Source organism: Motacilla alba, chromosome 10 (assembly GCF_015832195.1).
Source record: "Motacilla alba alba isolate MOTALB_02 chromosome 10, Motacilla_alba_V1.0_pri, whole genome shotgun sequence".
NCBI lineage: Eukaryota > Metazoa > Chordata > Aves > Passeriformes > Motacillidae > Motacilla > Motacilla alba.
In genome coordinates, this window is record NC_052025.1 from 8700725 (window position 1) to 8721554 (window position 20830).

The 20830-nt window shown below is 39.9% G+C and overlaps 1 protein-coding gene across 12 annotated transcripts in view; it reads left to right on the forward strand.

The window, feature by feature from the left end:
- MYO5A (myosin VA) overlaps nucleotides 1-20830 on the forward strand; it is a 90018-nt gene that overhangs the window by 65350 nt on the left and 3838 nt on the right. For 2 of the 12 annotated variants that reach the window (XM_038147310.1, XM_038147299.1), the window contains 16 exons: nucleotides 1434-1577; nucleotides 2319-2372; nucleotides 3732-3959; nucleotides 5009-5017; nucleotides 6541-6641; nucleotides 7179-7259; nucleotides 9108-9306; nucleotides 10860-10934; nucleotides 12760-12853; nucleotides 13928-14074; nucleotides 14493-14647; nucleotides 15822-15911; nucleotides 16627-16777; nucleotides 17632-17914; nucleotides 18725-18899; nucleotides 20213-20293. In XM_038147310.1, coding sequence (XP_038003238.1) covers nucleotides 1434-1577; nucleotides 2319-2372; nucleotides 3732-3959; nucleotides 5009-5017; nucleotides 6541-6641; nucleotides 7179-7259; nucleotides 9108-9306; nucleotides 10860-10934; nucleotides 12760-12853; nucleotides 13928-14074; nucleotides 14493-14647; nucleotides 15822-15911; nucleotides 16627-16777; nucleotides 17632-17914; nucleotides 18725-18899; nucleotides 20213-20293 — 2067 coding nt within the window. Of the gene's footprint in view, nucleotides 1-1430; nucleotides 1578-2318; nucleotides 2373-3731; nucleotides 3960-5008; nucleotides 5018-6540; nucleotides 6642-7178; nucleotides 7260-9107; nucleotides 9307-10859; nucleotides 10935-12759; nucleotides 12854-13927; nucleotides 14075-14492; nucleotides 14648-15821; nucleotides 15912-16626; nucleotides 16778-17631; nucleotides 17915-18724; nucleotides 18900-20212; nucleotides 20294-20830 lie in introns of all 12 variants that reach the window. The other 10 variants (XM_038147298.1, XM_038147301.1, XM_038147307.1 and 7 more) reach the window with 8 other exon arrangements.

Sequence of the window (20830 nt, forward strand, 5' to 3'; positions counted from 1 at the left end):
TGGAGGTCTGCCTATGCTTGGCACTTTAACTCAGGAAAGTTTTCTCTGTGCATCTCCTTTACTGTGAGCCAGGCACAGCACACCCTGGGTGCCCTCTGCCTGGGTTAGGGATCTCCAGAGCAGCTTTTGACAGGCTGTCAGAGCTGCTTTGGAAAGCCTCCACGGAGGATTATTTTCTCCTCTGGATGCAAATGTCTTGACACACTGGGGCTGGCACAGCCTCTCTGTGCACTCTGTCATCATTTGCCTTCCCACTTACATTTCTCACTTTGCGTAATGGTTTCAGGATGATGCTCCTACATTCAAGGGTAGTCAGGAGAAGGACAGTGCAACTCCATGTGGTGGGATGTCACATATAAGCCAAGTGCCAGCTTTTCCTTTGGCTGATAGACTCACTGAATTGCTGTTCCAGAGCCAGGTTTGGGTTTTAGAGTATGAATGAAGAAATGAACTCACACAAGAGTGTGAATGAATGCAGTACTATTTTTGTTTAACCCCTCAGCATTCTCCAGTTCTGACTGTAAACTAACAATATAGATTAATTTTACAAAACCACGTTAAAAAATCAGGCCCACCTCAAGGCAAATGAGTAAAGCCAGAAAATTCAAAAATCTCTTTCCTTTTGCCTGAGCTGTTGGTGTGGTTTATGACTCTTCCCCTCAACAGTAAAAGGATATGAAGTGGAAATGGCTGTGCTTGCTTGTCTGCTACAGTCATTAATATTAATTTTCTAGTTCCTTTTATAGGCTTTAAAATTTTATGGTACAGTTCATAGTAAATACTTTGATCTTCTCAGTACATTAAGTACAAAAAGGCTGATGGACAATTTCTAACGCACCTTCAGATTGCAAACACTAGTCCTTGCCCAGAAAATAGTGAAGAAGCTGATGAATTAGGCTCAGAACAGGCTGTATAATTAGCACAATAAAAGGGAAAAAGCATAAAATATATTTTCTGTTACCAATTTTTTGTGTCACATCTCACTAACCTTCAAATCGCCAGAGAGATTTCTCTTTAGCTGAAGAACTTACTACAGAAATCATTGAAAACTAAACCAACACACAAAAAAGCCCTTATTTACAGTTGTTTCCAGGTGAGTCTAACCACAAACTTTTTCTTTTTTCTACTTTTCCCCCCTTCAAACAAGTAAGACTATAAGGTATGCTTAGTTATAGACCTCCTGCCTGCTAGGTAGTGCCTAGTGCTTTCTTTTGCTAGGTTTTAGGCATAGAAACATTTTCTACTAGTAAATCCTTTTTTAAAATAGTGTTTGATAGCTGATGAAATATTTTAGGTAGTCAATGCTCAGAATCAGTAACATTTCTGTGTTCCTCTCTTTCCCCAGTCTGTTTCCCATCTTTACTCACTGTTGTGCTTCCTTGTGCTGTGGAAGAGGAATACTTCTTGACTTCCCTCTGTTGTTTCTGAAGCAGGAGCCTAGTGAGAAAAAAGCAGCGCTGGACATGTCTCTGTTCCTCAAGCTGCAGAAACGGGTTTCAGAACTGGAGCAGGAAAAGCAGTCCCTGCAGGATGAACTGGACAGAAAGGAAGAGCAGGCTCTCCGTGCTAAAGCTAAGGTGGACTCCTTGCAGCTGATCAAATGCTGACACCAGAGTGTCCCTTCTTGTGAAGCAGTAGCTCTGTGAATGCTGACTGGCTTTCACTAAATCTTTATCTTCCTCTAGCACTTGCTTTGTTTAATGACAAGTTTCGTACTGGTGCTTAGTTCTAGGGACTGGTAATTTAGTTTTCCAAGGTCCTTGAGATCCTCTGATGGAAGACAACAGGAACAAAATGTGCTTGGGACTTTGCTTAAAAAAAAAAAGACTGGAAGGCTGTTTTTATTAAGGAATAGCCGTAAGGAAATCGACTAAATGATGGGGAGAATTGGTAATTGTTCATTTTAGGCAGAAGAAGTGTTTCAACCAGGATGTATAGCCAAAGCACTGGGCTTAGACACCTTAGCTGATTGTAATGTAAATTCTCTGGGTTTGGTCTCCTTAAGTTTTTAAAAAATTATGAAACCAGTTTTGGCAATTGTTTCTTATTACATTTCTACCAGTGAATTTCTTTAGCATGCTGGGGTTTGTTTGGCTCTGTTTCATTGCCAGTGACAGTACGTGATTTTATTAATATTAACCAATTATGTGTCATAAACTCAGAAGTAAAGGAGACAATGCCAAAATTCAAACTACAGCAGTTAGCTGTATCAGAATGAGTGTTTTACAATTTTAAAGGAAAATAATTTGAGTTCTCTTTTGTTTTCCTACCTCAGTGAAGGATTTTTAGTTTTCACACTTGTTTGTATTCGTTCATAGGAGGAAGAAAGGCCTCCCATAAGAGGTGCAGAGTTGGAGTATGAGTCGCTCAAGGTAATTCTAAAACAGAGGTCTCTGGGTTTTTTCTAGTAGGACTCTTGCCACCAGTTGTATGTGCTGGCAAAGAGAATTACATCAGCCCTTCTGTTTCCAAATAGGAGCTGGAGAAATTAGAACAAATATTCCCCAGCAGTCATTTCATTGTAGGACTGCTCTTTTTGAGATGTAGAATGTGTGGCTGGGGATGCAAAACAAAAAAGATCCCCTAAGCGGGGAGAGTTCTCTGTTAAAACACTTAGTTTTGCAAGTGTTTGCAAAACACTTGCAATAGCTTGCAAGTTAATTTGAGCAAAAATAGTGATAAATGTAAGTCTCTTTTTCAGAAACATTATTTAAATTACTACCTATCTTAGACCACTAAAACTAAAAATATTTCCTAATAGTGATGCAGAATTTTCTTAGCCTACTGACCACTATTTGTTGTGAAATTTTTTTTTTTTTTTTGATAAGGGGAAAATAAGAGGAAAAAGAAATTGGCTATTCTGTTTGCCATCAAATCTGCCTGATTCATGTGATGTCGGAACCCAGGACATCCCTCTGGCTGCCCGGGATGGCTCGAGCCCCTGGCAAGGGGCTCAGAGACCTTGGCACAGAGCCCAAGACCCCCATGCCTTTGATTTTAACCCATGGAGAAAATTACCAACCTTATATGAAGATTTACAAGCTGCGAAAGTTTAAGTAGAATGATAGTTGGTTTGTCACAGGGTGAAAAGTAGAATTTTGGGGTTTTTAGAATGGGGTTCGGCAGCCAAGATGGAGGAATTTGGGCATGCCTTGTTCTTCTTTGTCCTTCTTCTTAGCCTCCATCTTTTGGGTGATGGTGGCACTTTTGGATTGATGTAGAGATGGACTGTCTAACATAAGTGATAGGTATTGGAAAATTATTGTAAATAAAGTACACGTAGTTTTTAGTATAAAAAGACAGCACTGCTCTGAAGGCGGGCAGTGTGCCTTGGGCTGACCTGCTGAACAGACCTCGGCAGGTCAGAGAAAGAATGTACTAGATAAGAGATTATAAACAACTGTGAAAACCATGGACAAGGAGTCCTGACTCCTCGTTCAGCTGCTGGGCTGGGAAAAAGAGACTCTCTAACACATCTTGGGGTCATCCTGACCACAGAGACCCCGTCAACGTGAGTGTGCTCTGGTTTGGCATTTCAGACAGAAGATTAGTCCTGTTGGTGAAATCCTCCTAGCCACTATTGACCATAGTCAAGGGGCCAGGGAAACAGGGAAGATTGATGGATTTCTTGCAGCTACACATCATTTTTACCATTTCTATCCATAGTTTTGTACCCGTGGGTTACCTGTTGCAGTGATGGTGGGTGACAGAGCTGTCCCTGTTTCTTGCAGCGTCAAGAACTTGAATCTGAGAATAAAAAACTGAAGAACGAGTTGAATGAGCTGCAGAAGGCCCTCACAGAGACACGAGCTCCAGAGGTGACTGCTCCTGGTGCCCCAGCATACAGAGTCCTCCTGGACCAGCTGACCTCGGTCAGCGAAGAGCTTGAAGTACGCAAAGAAGAAGTTCTCATCCTGAGGTCTCAGCTTGTTAGCCAGAAAGAGGCAATTCAGCCCAAGGTAAATCACACTCAGCAGGTGCTCTGTGTAGGAGAGTCACACTGCATTATTAACAGGCTTTATTTATTAACAGCCTGCTTGAAATAGCAGAAGAAAGTAGTCTAGGTTGGAAAACCTTCCTAAGTGTAATCCGTTGGTCCGTTATTAGTGCACAAATCACAGCAGTCTGAATTAGGAGCTTGTATTAATCATCCGGTCTGGGGTTTCTCTACCAGCACTCATGTGAAGATGTACCAAAGGTCTGATCCCCCCAGACTGCTTTAACAGTGCACAAATAATTCTCACTGGGAGCTGTGTTATTTCTCTAGTGCCTTTGGACTGGAAAATTGAAAGGAATTCCTAGGAATTCCTTTCAATGAATAGTTCAGTAAAAGGAACAGTTTGTTCTACATCTATATGATTGCAAGTCAGTAACATTTTGTAAAGATGACCTCTGAAGATATGTAAATTCCATATTATTGCTTGATAGGTGCTATGTGCTTTTATTGAAAGAAGAGTACCACTGAAATGCGTGTCTTCTAAAAAGCTCTGATGACATTGTTAGGGAAGTAATAGCTTTGCAAATAAGAATCATTCAACCTGAAAAGATATCATGTAAATCAAGGAACTAGTAATTTCCACTGAACTGAGCTATCCCGTGTTTCATAACTGCAGCAAGGAATGAACAGATATGTCATCTTTCCTTTGCTGCTGCAAGGTTATGTCTATATTTGTCCTAAGAAAACTGGGAGTCTGTGGTGCATGAAGAAGATGTGTAAGTGTTGTTTTAAATGATTGACTGCAAAGAAAACAACACATTTTTCTGTAGTATTTGGAACAGTGTAAAGAACTACTTAGTATACCTTTCAAGAACATTCTCAGCAGTGGTGGGATGCAAGTGTTGATTTTACAGAGGATGTGAGTATGAGGGAAATAGGAGGGTGACCTGTGGGATGGCCAGCAGCCAGTTTGCAGATAGCTTTTGCTTTTTAGGTTGGGCAACTGCAGCACAGACAGATTATTTTAATGTTTTTTTCCTCTTCTTTCTTGCCTACCAATTTGATTGCCAGGAGGATAAGGTACACATTTTCTTCTACAGTTACAAACCAGAATAAAATAACCCTCAACAATATTGAGCTGTCATTTCCCTGCCTCTTAAGTAACCTACATGTTCTTGCATTTTACCTTGAAATTATTGAATAATTTTTCCATTAACTCTGTGACCTCTGCATCCCCATCTTCATGCTCTGCACAGGGAAACAAGTTAATTCAAAACAAGCAGATTTTTAACAGTTTTGAACTGTTGCTTTATGACATCCTGAATATGAAAGGAAGGATGTAGGAATTGGTCTAGTCAGCTCCATCATGTTTCTTGCTGAGTAGGTTGGAGGGGTAAGGACAGTGATCCAGGGGGCACTGTTGTCTGGGAGCCAGACCTCTGTTAACCTGCAAAGCCCTTATATTTCACAACAAATAAAGTGTCTATGGTATGAAGAACTACCTTAGTTTAGAGTGTTTGCTGTCCTCAGCAAGCAGCAAACATTGTGGGCTCACATTGTCCTCTCTAGATACTGGATGGGAATTGCTGAATGTTTGATTAGAAAATGTAGTTGTATACATGTAAGAGTATAAGAAACTGAACTGACACTAAATGAGAGATGTTCAGACTGCTAAAGCTTGATAGATTGGCAGGTGAGATACAGCAGTTTTACTCTGGAGTAAATTAATAGTAGAAAAACCTCAAAGGTCTCATGAAGATGTTGGGAATAATTCTTTGAGGAGCTTACATATTTTATTGTCTTTCATATTGCATAACACAAATCATATTAGACATAAAGATCTAGGCTCCATCATTTATCCATACAGCTGTTATTGTAAATACTTTTCAAAATTGTGCTCATGAAAACAGCATCTGCTTGTTTTGAAAGTCAAAATGTCATCTCTTATGTTCATTAAAGTCCTGTGGTACTCCATGGCAATGACTCAGATCAGACTGGCCAAGGTGACTGTAAACATCTATTAAGTATTTCAAGTTTTACTGAAGAAAAAGCAAAAGTGCTATAATAAACATCCAAAACTGAAACAAAATGGTACTATGAGGCTATCTAAATTTGAAAATCTCAAACCCTTGTCAATTTTTTTCTACTTTGACAGAGTATTTAAAATACATGAGTGAGAAATAGCTCTTATTTTTGAGCTTTGAAAGACTCCATGTAATACTATGTTTAAGTAATGTTAATAGAATTAAGCTGGCAAAACCATGCTGCTTCAGTTTTAGTATTAGCAGCTGTTCCTGGTAATTTGAATAAAATGCAAATTCAGCAGTCTGTGAAATTTTGTTCCTTTTATGTGATGAACAAATGGAAAGAGATTAACACATGTACCCATTTACTAGACAGACCAATAGCTGACCATTTTGTATGCATTTATTTTAAAAGATAAACCAAATGGACATGTTTTGAAATTATGGACCAACCTCTTGCTCAGGTACCCACACTTATTTAATGTGGCTACTCAAGGATTAGTGTTCCACATGAAGGAAACATGGATTCGAGGAGAAGTTACATTGTTGAATTTACTGGAATTATCATTCTTTTTCCAGCATACAATGACAGATGCCACAATCCTCTTGGAGGATGTACAGAAGATGAAAGACAAAGGAGAAATAGCACAGGCATATATTGGACTGAAGGAAACAAACAGGTACAAGTTCGTTCTTTATTTTGTGATAACTTGGGGTCTGCTGTGACACACTGTGTGTATTGTGTTCAGTCAGCTCCATCCATGTATGTCTAGAGAACACTCATAGCTGGGGTTATAATTTGATTTCATTTGTAAAATTGTTGTGTGCAGTATTTGAGAGGATTTGGAAATAATGGGGAAATGTAAAATCAAGCTTTCTGGATTTCCATCTTCTTGGCCTCTAATTGCTGCATGGCCCAGCTGGGTGCCATTCCCCAGGCTGGTTTGTCACCCTCTGAACCTCAGTGGTCACAATAGTCTGTGGCAATGTGTTTATTGTAACAGCACAGAATGCTGTAACCAGCTGGGCTGTCACTGAGAGTTGAATTGCATCATGCAGAAGAAAAACACATAAACAAGAAAAGTAATTTGCTAATTTTAGAGCGTTTTTTGTTTCTCTTTTATGGTAACTGTAATATAGTGTGTAATGTCCTTGCCATGTCACCTCATCACCATCACATATATCTCTTGTATTTTTTTAAACACGTTTCTTGAAAGGCAATCTCCCCAGGACTATCATATGCTGAATGAGGACGGAGAACTTTGGCTGGCTTATGAAGGGTTAAAACAAGCCAACAGGTTACCAGACTTCTCAGAATGGTTTTTTTTTTCCTTCATTTGCATCTTCTTTTCTAGCTAACTGTGCCCCTTGCTATGGGTTTGCTTTAGCTACAGTACTTCTATTGCTTTAGCAGTTAGAAAAAAATTCAACACAAATTATAGAAATTAAGGAGTTTCCTCAAACCTAGTCCCAGGAGCTTCCTACTTGTCGGGTTTTATCATTTAAAAAGTTTAAGATGGCATAACAGCCATCATAATTCATAAGACTATTTGCACAAAAGTAGACTGTAAAATACCAGAAGCTCCACAGCTGGAAAGTATTTGTAGCCGTGTACTACTTGTGTGGCTTTACACCACGTTTCAACATTGATGTTCCTTACAGTTTTTCAGCCTAAAGAAGTACAATCATTTTAGTAATTATTAAACTATTGTTTAAGTAGCTTCAGTGTTAAATTTCAAACTGAAATGGGTCTTACTCTCCTTGTGTCTCAAGGTCAGTAAATTAAACATTCTTCTCCCATGTCTCTCCATGCCAGATTCAAAATGTAAGTCACAAAATAGCCACGAAAGAGAAGTAATCTTTAGTTCCTCATGGTGCTGTTGAAACCCCAGTGGGACCACTGTGGTCTCTGCAAGGACTGTGCTGGTCATGGGGTGCTCTGGCTCTGTGTGCTCGTCGGTGTCCCTGACTGCCAAAACGCTTCCTAGTCCTGCCCTGGCAGCTAATTCACTGCACCAGCCCTGCCCATGTGCTTCAGTCAATGCATTTGGTAGCAGTGGCTACAGAAGGTGGTGTTTTGCAATGACTGCTGTAACTAGTGTCTTTCCTTTTCTGGTGCTAACACATTCTACCCCTAACATTGTTGTGTAACCCTGTGAAGATCTAACCTAGAGCAAGTGTTCTGCGGACAGGATGGGAGCTGGTTTGCTCTGTGCCTCTTGCCTCTTGTCCTGTCACTGTAAAGACAAGGAGTTTTATATTAAATGGCAGAGCATTGCAGGTGAATGACTGTTTGCCCTTGTGTGCTTCATCAGTCTAGTTACTAATAAGTGTTCCTGCCTTATGCATATTTAAACCCTGAAATATTGTCTAATTGAACACTGGTAGTCACTAGTATTGTCATTTCCTGTGTATGTAAAAATTATGAGTCAGAGCCCTTGGACAGTGCCTTGCAAGCAGGAGTAGATCCCCCAGCACTGCCTGGCAGGAGGCTGGTACGTGTTGTCCCCACTTCACAGTGAGAAAAACTTGAGATGTGGTGTGCCCAAGGGGAAAGAACGAGTTAGTGGTGAGGATAAAGCTCCTGGATTTCAGTCCTGAGTCTGATTCTGTTGTTGACCTTTTGTTCATTAAGGACAACCCTCTGAAAAATGTTGGGTTTAATGCAAAAATAAAAAAGATTATCTGCCATCATTTGCAATTAAATGGTTTCTGACTGAAAAAGTTAACTAAAAATATTTTCCATTGTTAATATTGCAAGGTGCTAACTTAAGTGAACATAGTGTCATCATCTAGGATTATTTGATTTGTTTAGAGGTAAAACCTCTTTAAAGCCCCTTCAGTCAATCTGAGCAGACTTAACTTCACATTTAGTGCCACAGTGGCACCCTGTACAGTCCATGTTCAATCCAAGGAAATGCAGAGCAGTGTCACAATTAGCTTCTCTCTCTTCACTTTTTGATCATGCTAGCTTAATTTAATTAGAAGGCATACTAAAGGGTTTAAAGAGTACTCTGCCTTTCTCATTTTCCTTTGCAAGCCATGGCTAATTGTTCCTGAGCAGCAGCTAAAGCTTTACACTCCCTCTGAGAACCAGGGATGTAACTTTGAGCGTGCTCACACGAACTCTTGCTCATCCTCCTTAGGCTGCTGGAGTCTCAGCTTCAGTCGCAGAAGAAGAGCCACGAGAACGAGCTGGAGTCGCTGCGAGGTGAGATCCAGAGTCTGAAGGAGGAGAACAACCGGCAGCAGCAGCTGCTGGCCCAGAACCTGCAGCTGCCTCCCGAGGCGCGCATCGAAGCCAGCCTGCAGCACGAGATCACCCGGCTGACTAATGAGAACCTGGTAAGAGAAACGGGGCTGCAGGAGCAGGCATGGGCACTGGCAGACCTGCCACACCTCCAGGTTCTTATCATTCTTCAGATGGCAGCTTCCTGCAAAAAAATTGCACGAGGGTGGTGGTTTCCTTGAGTGTAAGCTAATGGGAGAGAGAGGCTTGGGATTGCTACTGAAGTAATAATGTTTCAGGAGATTGGTTTGAAGTTTGGGGCATGGAGGAAGCTTGTGGATCCCAGCTTCCAACTGGTGAGCTTAGTCATGGCTAAATTGAATGTTGATATTCAGGGAAGTCATAAAAACTAATAATGCCAAGGAGGGGTGTTTCCCCTGAAATATGTTAGTTTGTTTATTTCATTGAAAAACTCTGATGTAATTCTTCAATTATTTAATGTCATTTATCTTTCCATTTCTCTCTTCCCTACCTGAAGCTACACAGATAATCCACCATTTTACAAGCTCCAGCTATTCAGTATGTTTTGAAAAAAAGAAATAGTTCCATAAAAGGGAAACTGGTTAGAAGTCACTTAGCTAATAGCTGGTATTCCATGTGTGCTGCACAACATTTTTGTGTGAAGGAAGAATTGGGCAAAATTCCTTACCTTCTTCCACAAAGGAATATGTTCATCCTGTGTGGGCTACTTCATTTCTGGGGAAATCTTCCAAAGAGACCTGTGTTGGCATACGTTTGGCTTGTTACTGGTAAAGGGAAACAAGCTACTTCAGCCAGAAAACTCGTGGCTGTGAGTGTCATTGCTTCCTCCAAACAAGCCAAGGTGAACTGTTTCTTGCTAATGTGCCTGGCAGAAGTTATCACTGTTGGGGTCTTGTCTTAATACCAAAGATTTTGAGCAAAGTATTAGATAATTCAGCTGATACGTGTTGGAGAGCTGGCTAAAAGTGTAAGTTTGTCTCAGCAGCTGCAGTCTCTCACAAAGGTAGATGGTGAATGTTTGTCTCAGCAGCTCCCTCCTGTTGCTTAGTCATATGTTACGATTTTTAGCCATTTTTTCCCCCAGAGACCTACTCATCACATCAACACAACACACAGTCATGTAATTATATCCCAGAGGAGTTTTCTTTGTTTTCAAATACACCGAATGTAATTTTACTTGTTAAATATAGACTCGTTCCTCAGTATTTCACGTCAGAACTTTGAGTATTGCAAGTCCACTCCAAGCCAAGTGTATGTTTCAGTTCCACTCTTAGCCCTGGAATGGAAACAATTTGCAGCTTTCCAGATGCCATGTTAGAATTGTAGTGTTACTGTAATCCCATCTTGATTAGCATAAGAAAATGTCCTGTCCCTGTTCTCACAAAGGTTGTATTCCATGCTTTCACAGTCCTAGTAGGGCCCATTTTTAAAAGATCTGACTGTTCTGCAACTCACCTACATCAGCTTCTCTCTGAGAGGTGCTGGCATGAACACAACTAAGGCCTAGACTACCTAAAAGCAGGACATTCTTGATCTTGTTGCATTCTGATTTAATCTGTACAGTGCTCACTGAAGTTTCAGTGTCTCAGAGGGAGGGAGAAAACCAATCCTGTCCCTGTTTTTGCAGTTTTATGAGGAGTTGTATGCAGATGATCCCAAGAAGTATCAGTTGTACCGGATTTCCCTTTACAAGAGGATGATTGTATGTAGTTCACGTGAACCCTCTTTTCTGTTGTCTCGGTCGCTGTTTCTGAAGCACTAATTGAAAAGCAGGCTGTCTCCTTTTCTCCCTTTCAGAGGAAATCCCCCTGCAGAGAGCTTCACAATGCCAACTACTTCCTTCACTGCTTTTTTTGTTAGTCTTAGTGTCCTTTGTGTAATCTGTGTTTCTTTTTGATGCACAGTTTTGTTACTAATACGAGCCTTGCACTGTGAGCAAAGCAGTTTCTTTATGAATGCTACTTAATACTGCCCTGGAAAAGAAGTACGTGGTGCAAAAGATGTTCAATTTTCAAAACTGCTCTTTATTGTGAAACTTTGCATTTAGATTCGGTTCAGAAAAGTAGAGGACTGATCATACAGGTCCTTACAAAGGTGAATAATGCCAGCAATCCAGTCATAGGTTCAATTTATTATTATTTTAGTATTTTTCAGAAATGCAAAATATGAAGAATGACATTGGTGATAATATTTTCACAGTAATTAAAGACAGCACCATATGTGAGCTTGAAAGAATATAATTTATGAGTTTCCAGATCTTAATGAGATATGAAATCTGTTACATTTGTTTAGGGAAACCAGAGAAAAAACTTTATTCGTCCTCACATAGAGGTTGTTCTTCCCTGATATCTCTTCCCTGATACACTCGAAAACAGTCTGTTGAACTTACATGTATCTTTTTGTTGGTTTCAGGAGAAATTGATTTATCTGACAACAAGTATGTAGTGTTATTAATAGGATTTCTGTTGTGAAATTGAACAGTGCTTTGTGGATGTGAAGCATGGCCTCTTTTTTGTTGTCAACAGGCCCAATATCTTACTGCTCAAGTATAATGTATCAGCTTGTAAACTCTTCTGCTGGGTGATGAAGGTTTGTGCTCATGCTGCACTAAAATTTTTCAGTACTTCAGAAGAGGTGTAGTTTCCCAGATGATGTTTTTGATGCAGGGAGTTCACAATCCCTTATGTTCCTACCAGAGCCAAGAAAAATCCTCCTGCTTAGGAGATTTTTCTTCTAAGCTGCTTTCCAACACTTAACCTGGAATAGCTTTCAGGTTGTTTGAACCTTGAGGTTTTGCTTTCTTTAGAACGACTTTCCCTTTTTTAATTACACAATTGTTTTATGAATGTACTACAACAGATATGTCACAGAACTATTCAAAGATTTCTGGGGAGTGTTCCTTTCAAGGACAAATACAGTTTATTAAAAGAATAGGACTTTTAGGTGCTAGATGTTCTTCAGATACAGAATAAAAACACGTGAGAAAACAGTTTCAGTGTAAGGAAATGTGATGACAGCAAGAAATGGTGTTTGGATGTTTGATTTGGTAAATTTGAGTGCAAGTTATGGTCTTTCTAGGAATCTCTGTCATCCTCTGATTACATGAATAGGTCTGAATAAGGAGTCAGTCTTCCAGACAGGAATAAATGATGCAGTAATATGGGATAGCTGTTTAATAATAAAGAAAATAATTTCTGTGAGGCATTTGGAAGAGCAGGGAGGAAGCATTAGGGAGATGTGTTTGCAGCAAAATATCTTCTGCTGTATGAGCTGACCTCAGTCTGAGTGTCTGCAGAATCTACCTGCCTTTGAGCTTTGCCTTGGTCATGCTGCATATAACTTTAATATTTGCAATATTTGGCTTGTGTTATAGGCAGTGTACCAGCTTGCAACCCTTGGCCAGAGGATGGCACTTCTGTTCAGCTTTCCTCACTGCCTTGTAACTCTATAACAGCACTGTTCCTGTCTCTGTCACACGGTCCAGGATTGTCCCAGTATCTTAATCCTTCCCTTATTTGAATTTACAGGATTTAATGGAGCAGCTGGAAAAGCAGGACAAAACTGTTCGCAAGTTAAAGAAGCAGCTGAAAGTGTTTGCTAAGAAGATTGGTGAACTCGAAGGTACTTTTGTATTTTGATAGAAGGATTTTGGTTTACTTTGTGATCTGATTGTCATCATACCCATCTGTTTTAGCACTTGCGAGGTCTTCAGTAGCTTTAGCCTCTGTTGATGGCAGAAACAGGACGTATGCTCAGAGCTCTGTGTGAGGTTCCTTTAGGAACCTTTATTGATGAGAAAAGGAGATTGATGTTTCTCTGAAGGCAGAAAATATTCAAACATGGAGGAAGGTTTCCTGCAGTGCTTGTGAACTCAAAGAGAGTATCTGGTTTTGCCAAGAGACAAGCAGTACTAAATATGAACCAGGCAAAAAGGAGTTACCCAGTTTTCATTTGAATGTGAGGGTTAGTTACTCCAACTAAGTGTTTTTTTTAAAAATCTTACAATATTGTTCAGTTGCTTCTCTCAACAAGATCACAGTAATGTCCATACATAATACGGAGTGGGAAAATGCTCCTGAAAATATAGTTTGGTCTGTGTTTATTGCCTCGTTGACTTGGAAAGATGCAGTAGGTCTGACTGGGATGGAGTTAACTTTCACCCATAGCAGCCTGTGTGATGCTGTGTTTTGGATTTGAGTCTATAACACTGCTGGGAGCACACCGGTGTTTTGGCTAGTGCTGAGCAGAGCTGGACAGTGTCAAGGTTTCCTTTTTTCCCCACTCTGTCCCCTCAGTAAGCTGAGGTGGGAGGGCACAAGGGCACACAGCCAGGACAGCTGACCTGGACTGGCCAAAGGAATGTTCCATGTGCTGCACCTCCTGACATCAGGAACCACAGGAGGGGATTTTGCACACAAGATAGCTGTTGTTTGACACTGGCTGGACATCAGTTCCCTCAGGGTGGGGTTTTATTGTGGGTGATTGCCTCTGCTCTGCTTCCTGCCCCCCAGCCCTTTTCCTTCTCTTACTAAACCACCTTTTTCTCAACCAATGAGTTTTCTCTGTTTTGCTCTTAATATTCTCTTCCCTGTCCTGCTGGAGGCAGGACTTTCCTAAGGAATGTTACAGAAATGTCTCTGGCATGTATTGTTTTCATGGGAAAATGTAATATTTCTTTCCATTCTCTCTCTGAAGTGGGCCAGATGGAGAACATATCACCTGGACAAATCATTGATGAACCTATTCGTCCAGTTAACATTCCACGGAAGGAAAAGGACTTCCAGGGGATGTTGGAATATAAGAAGGAGGATGAACAAAAACTTGTCAAGAATCTTATTTTAGGTAAGCATCTTTCTCATTTGTGGCATTCTCTGCTTCCATACACTCTGAAAAATGAATGATGAGAACACAGAATTTGCATTAGGAAATGAATAGCTTATTTTGCTTTTGACAGTGTTCAGTTTATCTACAGTTCCTAAATATGCATTGTAATCTAATTATCCTTCCTGATGAGTATAGTACATATTAACATGCCTGCATATTTTAAACAGGCACTTATATTTTCTTATTCTGTTCTGTTACCAAAAAAGTGGCCCTTAGTTTTGCTCTGAGTTTTCACTGGCCAAAGATAGAGATAGAGATAGATAGATATATGTATACACGTGTATATGCTATTAACTGGGGTGGTTGCAATTACCTCATATAACATCTTCCAATGACTTGACACTTAACAAGACAATGTGTGTTTGTTTTTCCCAAGAGCTGAAACCACGTGGGGTAGCTGTCAACCTGATTCCAGGACTCCCAGCCTATATTTTGTTCATGTGTGTGCGCCATGCAGATTACCTTAATGATGACCAGAAAGTGCGGTCGTTGTTGACTTCCACTATCAATGGCATCAAAAAAGTGTTAAAGGTTAGTTGGTCTGCTTAGTAAAGAAAAAAAATGTTAATTTAGAATTTGCTTTTGGTTTTATGTTAGGAGAATGAGGAAGAGGCTTTCAATGAATTGGCTCTGGGTTTGTCATCAGTGAACTGCCACTAAAGTCCCAAGAGTTGTGTTAAAAAAATAATTAATTACATTCCTGGCAATTTATCCCTATAGTAACAGAGATGCATTGAATTAATGGGAAAAGAACTACTTTCTTTTTGTTTTGAATAGTCTCCCTCCTCTGAAGCTCACCTCATAAAGTTTTGGATGTAGTCAGAGTTTGCAGAGTGAGTCTTTGTTTATCTTCTCCAGAGCGCTTAAATAAACAGTTTCATTTGCAGTTTTGGTTAACAGATTCCTCATTTGCTTCACCTACAGATTACACTGATGATAATATGTTACTGCCCAAAGTCTTTTCAAGGAGTTGGCTGGGAGAGTTCAGCCCAGGTGTATCTTGAAGGCATTATTAAGACATGAATATGTTTTATGATTATATGTTTTTTATTTTTTAAATGAGACAGATGTGTCAAAAGCCAAGCCTTTAATCAAACTACAAGTTTTGAAAAAATACTTAGTAAACAATCCTGCAGGAGCTTAGATATCCATAGGAATTTTTGAACATTCTTAAGTGAAAGAAGTGCACACTGTGGAGCTCTAGAACCATTCAGCATGTACTCCATCCTGTGTGGTGAGAAGGGTTTGTTGTTTCATTTAATTTTCCATTTCAGGCTGCCAAAATTGTTTTGATGTAAGTGGCATTCATCAAAACTGAATTGTTCTCTGCTCCTCCTGCTGGCTCTGTGTCATTCCAGTCTTCCCCACTGGGCTCTTCACAAGAGTTATTGGGTATTTTGGGAATACAGTCACATTGCCCTTTGATTTCTGCCCAGAGCAATTAGGATGGATCTGTAAAGCACAGAGAGGTCATACTTGTAGAGGAAATTATTCATGAAAAATACTAAGGTAAAGAGGGAGGGTGTTAAATGGCACTTTGCCAAAACCCTTGCTTTCCTCGTACATTATTGTAATGTACAAAGTTTTGCAAAACATCAGCATGAGGATCTACTAGAAAGTGTATTTTAAGTGTTTAGTTGTGTATCTTGCATTCTGTTTTATTTCTCCTGCCAGTCTTTGCTGAAGTGTCTGTTTTTGTCTTCAGAAAAGAGGAGATGACTTTGAAACAGTGTCCTTCTGGCTGTCAAACACCTGCCGATTTTTGCACTGTTTGAAGCAGTACAGTGGAGAAGAGGTAAGCAGTGCTCTTATTCTGGTTTCTCTTGCTCTTCAGCACTCTTGTCAGCACTGCTCTTTAACAAATCTTGTACAAAAGATCTGGTCATAGTGTCTTAAAATGGCTAGACCTTTTGGAATGACGGTGACAGCATCAGTGGAAAGCACTGGGATATGAGATTTGAAACAGCTTCCCTTTATTGCAGGCTGGGACCCAGAGTCTAGATGACACTGGGCTCCCAAAAGGGCCAGCTCAGATTAAGCAGGAGGATCTGGCAGCTACCATTATGGTTTTTAGCAATGATTCACTGCACTTCCTATCAAAAAGGCCATAATTAGCCTTTTAGCCATAGTATGGCAGACCAGCTGATGATTAGAGGCTGTGATATGCCCAGTTCCTCTTTGAAGCTCAACGGGGCCTTTGACCATAGCTGTCCAGGTGAACATGCCCATGCTGGAGTGGGAGGGAGTCTTGCCTGCCAGAAAGCTGGTAGAGTTGTTCCTGTGTCACAGACCTGAAATTTTGAGTGAAGGAAGCAGATGCTGTGGGCATGACGCTTGAAAAGCAAATCCTAGCATTAGCCTCAACCAGACGCAGTTCCAAACTAAAATTTTGAGGGGTTGTGACTTAAGGTATTATTTATCAGTTGCATGAAAGAAAATGCAAATACTGGGTTTGTGTAATATTTTTGTGCTCTATTGAAACATTAATTTCTGTTATTTTATGAATGCAGGGATTTATGAAGCATAATACACCTCGTCAAAATGAACACTGCCTCACTAATTTTGATTTAGCTGAATACAGACAAGTTCTGAGTGACTTGGCTATTCAGATCTACCAACAACTTGTCCGAGTGTTGGAAAATATTCTGCAGCCAATGATTGGTAAGGCAAAGTTGAATTCCTTAAAATTCACAGCACAGTACCAAAATGAAAATTGTGATGGTGGTAGTAGGTGTATCTTGTATTTCTTCTTAAACAGTATCCTATATTTCTCCTAAACAGAGTTTCATTAATAGTTCTTGTGGTGTTCTGTTCATAGATAAGGACTATTCTGGACGGGTTGGATTAGAGGAAAAACTAAATTGTGGCTGGTTCTTCTGGCAGTGCCAGAATAAATTGGTATACGTTATGCATGCTTGGCATAAATCAGGCATTTGTAGGAAGAAGCTGTCAGGACAATCTGATGTTTGTTACCCTGTCTGTTGGGAAATATCCTATGGAAAAATTAGACTTCAGTTACGTGAGAACTCCTAATTGAAATTAATATGGAAAAATGTTTAGTTGTTGTTATTGACAGCAGTGAGGAATTAAATCAGAAGTAGTGATAAAGCTAACATTCAGAGAGGTTTGGTTTTTTTTTTCATTAAGAATACTTTTCATTTTCTCTTCAGACAGTACTCCCACAGAAATTTTCGTGATGCTTTCCAGTCACAACATTCAAAAGAATGGAGCAGCTCTCAGTTTGCTGACTCCACTGCTCATATGACCCTAGGAGGAAAAAAGTACTCTCCTGAGCTAGATTCAGACTGTCCTTTTAAACACACATGCTGAAGTCTTTGTAAAACCCTGTGAACTTAGATTTTGCCAAACACAGTGGGACACGCAATTTCTGGAAATCATGGTGAACTGTGGCTAGTAGAAAGCCCAGCCTGCTCTCTCTGCTTTGCTGTCTTGCCCAGTATGCTTGTGTATCAGCAGTTGTCAGTCACTACAATAATGGTGTCAACCAAATGCAGTTTCAGGAATGCTGGAGCACGAGACCATCCAGGGTGTCTCAGGGGTGAAACCCACAGGGCTGCGGAAGAGAACGTCCAGCATTGCTGATGAGGGCACCTACACCTTGGACTCCATCATCCGGCAGCTGAACTCCTTCCACTCGGTGATGTGCCAGCACGGCATGGACCCAGAGCTGATCAAGCAGGTGGTCAAGCAGATGTTCTACATCATCGGGGCCATAACGCTCAATAACCTTCTCCTGCGCAAGGACATGTGCTCCTGGAGCAAAGGAATGCAGATAAGGTGGGACAGCTTGTTACAGTCCTCTTCAATGCGCTGCTGGAAATCCTACTGAACTCTTGACATTGCTGAATACCATTTTGATGGAGATGCAGCTATCTGGAATATCTATTGTTCTGCACGCAAACAGGTGCAGATGGTGTTGAACTGTTTTGGTGAAATTTGGTTAAATCAGCTTACTTTGGCCAAATCGTACCTGATATTCAAGGAAATGTGGCAGAAGCAAAACAAAAGCAAACAAAAGGTGTTTCATTATCAAGTGGGAATCAGAACTGTAGGTGAAATGTTGAAATGCTTTTAGAGAAGAATAGCAAACATACTTGCTGCTTTTTTTTTTTTTTTTTTTTTGTATATTGGTGGTGCAGTGGATGCCTCTTTGTTTGCTGCATCCTGAGGTAAAGCCATCTGAATCATCTCCTGCATTTTCACATCACTTGTTCAGTGGATTTTACTGGTATATGTCAGGAAATTTAGCCAGGGCATTCCAGTCCCTCAAGTTATATCCCAAAGCCCCACTGTACTTTAACATGGACAAAATCTCATTTGCCTTTCTTCTTGTCACATTCATGCAATTAATAGGAACAGAAACAAATGGGAAAGACTAGTTAGTGGAAATCTTTGACCGTAGTTTCTAACTGTTAGGAGAGTCAAAATCCCTGCCTCAACTGGGAGAAAACAGCGTGAAGACAAAATAACAAGACAGAAAAGCACATAAGGACAAAGAAGCAGCACTGAGAAAGAGGAATTGCACATGCTTTCCGTTTGTCCATAATCAAGCATTAATGTTTCTGATGCTCTTACCTCTTTGTACAGATACAATGTGAGTCAACTGGAGGAATGGCTACGTGATAAAAATTTGATGAATAGTGGGGCTAAGGAAACCCTGGAACCCCTCATCCAGGCTGCACAGTTGTTGCAAGTAAAAAAGAAAACAGATGAAGATGCAGAAGCCATATGTTCAATGTGCAATGCACTGACCACTGCCCAGGTGAGCAAATCCTCATGGTCTGTCCTGCTGTCCCCTGCTGAGCAGCTCTCTGCTCTGTTGGTGTTTGCTATCTCTGCCAGCACTGCTGTCACGCATGAATTGGAGGTTTCTTAGTTTGTTTTGCTAAAACAGATTAAGTTGGAGGGGTGAAAAAAGGACCAGACCCTTTTGAGTCTGATGTTTGAGATAAGTTTTGAACAAATGGTTGTGCAGGGTGCAGTGCTGTACACAGTCTCTCAGGTTTTGGAAATCCTTAGAGAAAAGTCTTCATTGAAAGACATCTCTGTACTCCAGACAGCTCTGCCTAGGGTAGCAGGAATTGATCTTCCTGCCATCAGAGTTGGTATTCAGCCAAGTTGATGGACAATTCAAACAGAGCTGTTGTCTGTGAGTCTGCAAACAAGAGTGTGAAGTTACTGTACCCATCAGCCTGAAAGGCTGACCCAAGTGGGTCTCAGTAAACAGACTCCTATTTATGAAAGCTCAGATTTTGTACAGATATGTTGCACTTCTTTTTCAAACCATGTTACATTTGCATAGAGCTTGACCAGGAATAAATGGACCCAAGCATCTTTGATGCTTACTGAACAATTCTCACCAGGAAAAGGAAGAAATTTCCCTGTTTCTTTCGCAGTTGTGTCAGCACTAGCAGTTGCATTAATAAAGCCATTTTGATTTATTAATTCACATTACTGCAAAATTACTTAGTTTTCTACTGAATAAGAAGTTAGAATTCCATGTGCTGTGTTTCAACTTTTTAACAAAATGTTTTGTTTTTTTTAATAAAGAGAATGGTAAAATAACAAAGAGAATATTTAATAGGTTTTACAAGTTTCACCCATATTATTATTTAAAGTCTTTCTCATGTAATTCTTTCCTTCAGTGGTTTTAGCCCTCTTTTTAGAGAAATAGCTCACTCTCTTGAAAAACAGAGAAGTTCTAAGACTACAGGAGGTCATGACTACAGGGTAAAAATTAGGGTGAGAAATACATCATGTTTTTGGGGGTGGGTAGGAAAACAATCAGTTACTTCTCATGTGATTTTTCTATCATTTGGTATTTTCATCACATATGTAGAAATTTAGAGTTTCTACTTCCAAAGAGCATATGTTCTGAAGGAGGCAGTCATTTAACATAGCATTGAGCAGGGTGATGGAATTCTGCATTAATCAATAAAGCAGAAAAATAACAGATACTTGAAAATAACTTTCTTTTTTTAAGTAGCTAATTTTAAAATTATATTATTAGTAATTATGGATGTGTCTGTTGATTGATCAGTAACATGAACCTGAAAGTGATTGTTCTTTTCACAGATTGTAAAAGTCCTGAATTTATATACTCCAGTTAATGAGTTTGAAGAGAGAGTCTTGGTGTCATTTATACGTACAATACAGGTATGTCTATCTTTTCATCAAAAACCATTTGACTATTTTCCAAGAAAACTTCTGATCAGCCAAAATTGTTTGCATCCTGAAATACATTCAGGAAAATGAAAAACTATGCTTTTTAGCTACCACAGTTTAACAGCATTGAAAAGGTAATGTCAGCCTTAAAATTCAAGCAATCAGAAGTTCCTGCCTCCAGACTTAAGTGTTAGTTTCCCTGTCAGTATGTATGAGGTTTTCAGGTGAGGGGTTTTTGTGCTTATTCATCTTTGTGTATGTAAGCTCATTTGTGTGACAACTTTTCAAGCACTAAGATTTGGATATGCAAATTTACTCAGACCTGTGTCTGTATGTGAAGTTCTGTGCTTTGAAAACTGAGGCCTATATCCATACCAAAGGTCTTAATTTACCCCTTCTATTTTTGTATATATTGGTGAAAATGAAAAGTTTTGAAAACTCCAATGAGAAGCAACCAGTAGAGCAAAATTAAAGAAACAAACATGAACTTTCTGATCTATTAGAAATTGAATTACAGTATAGCAGGAT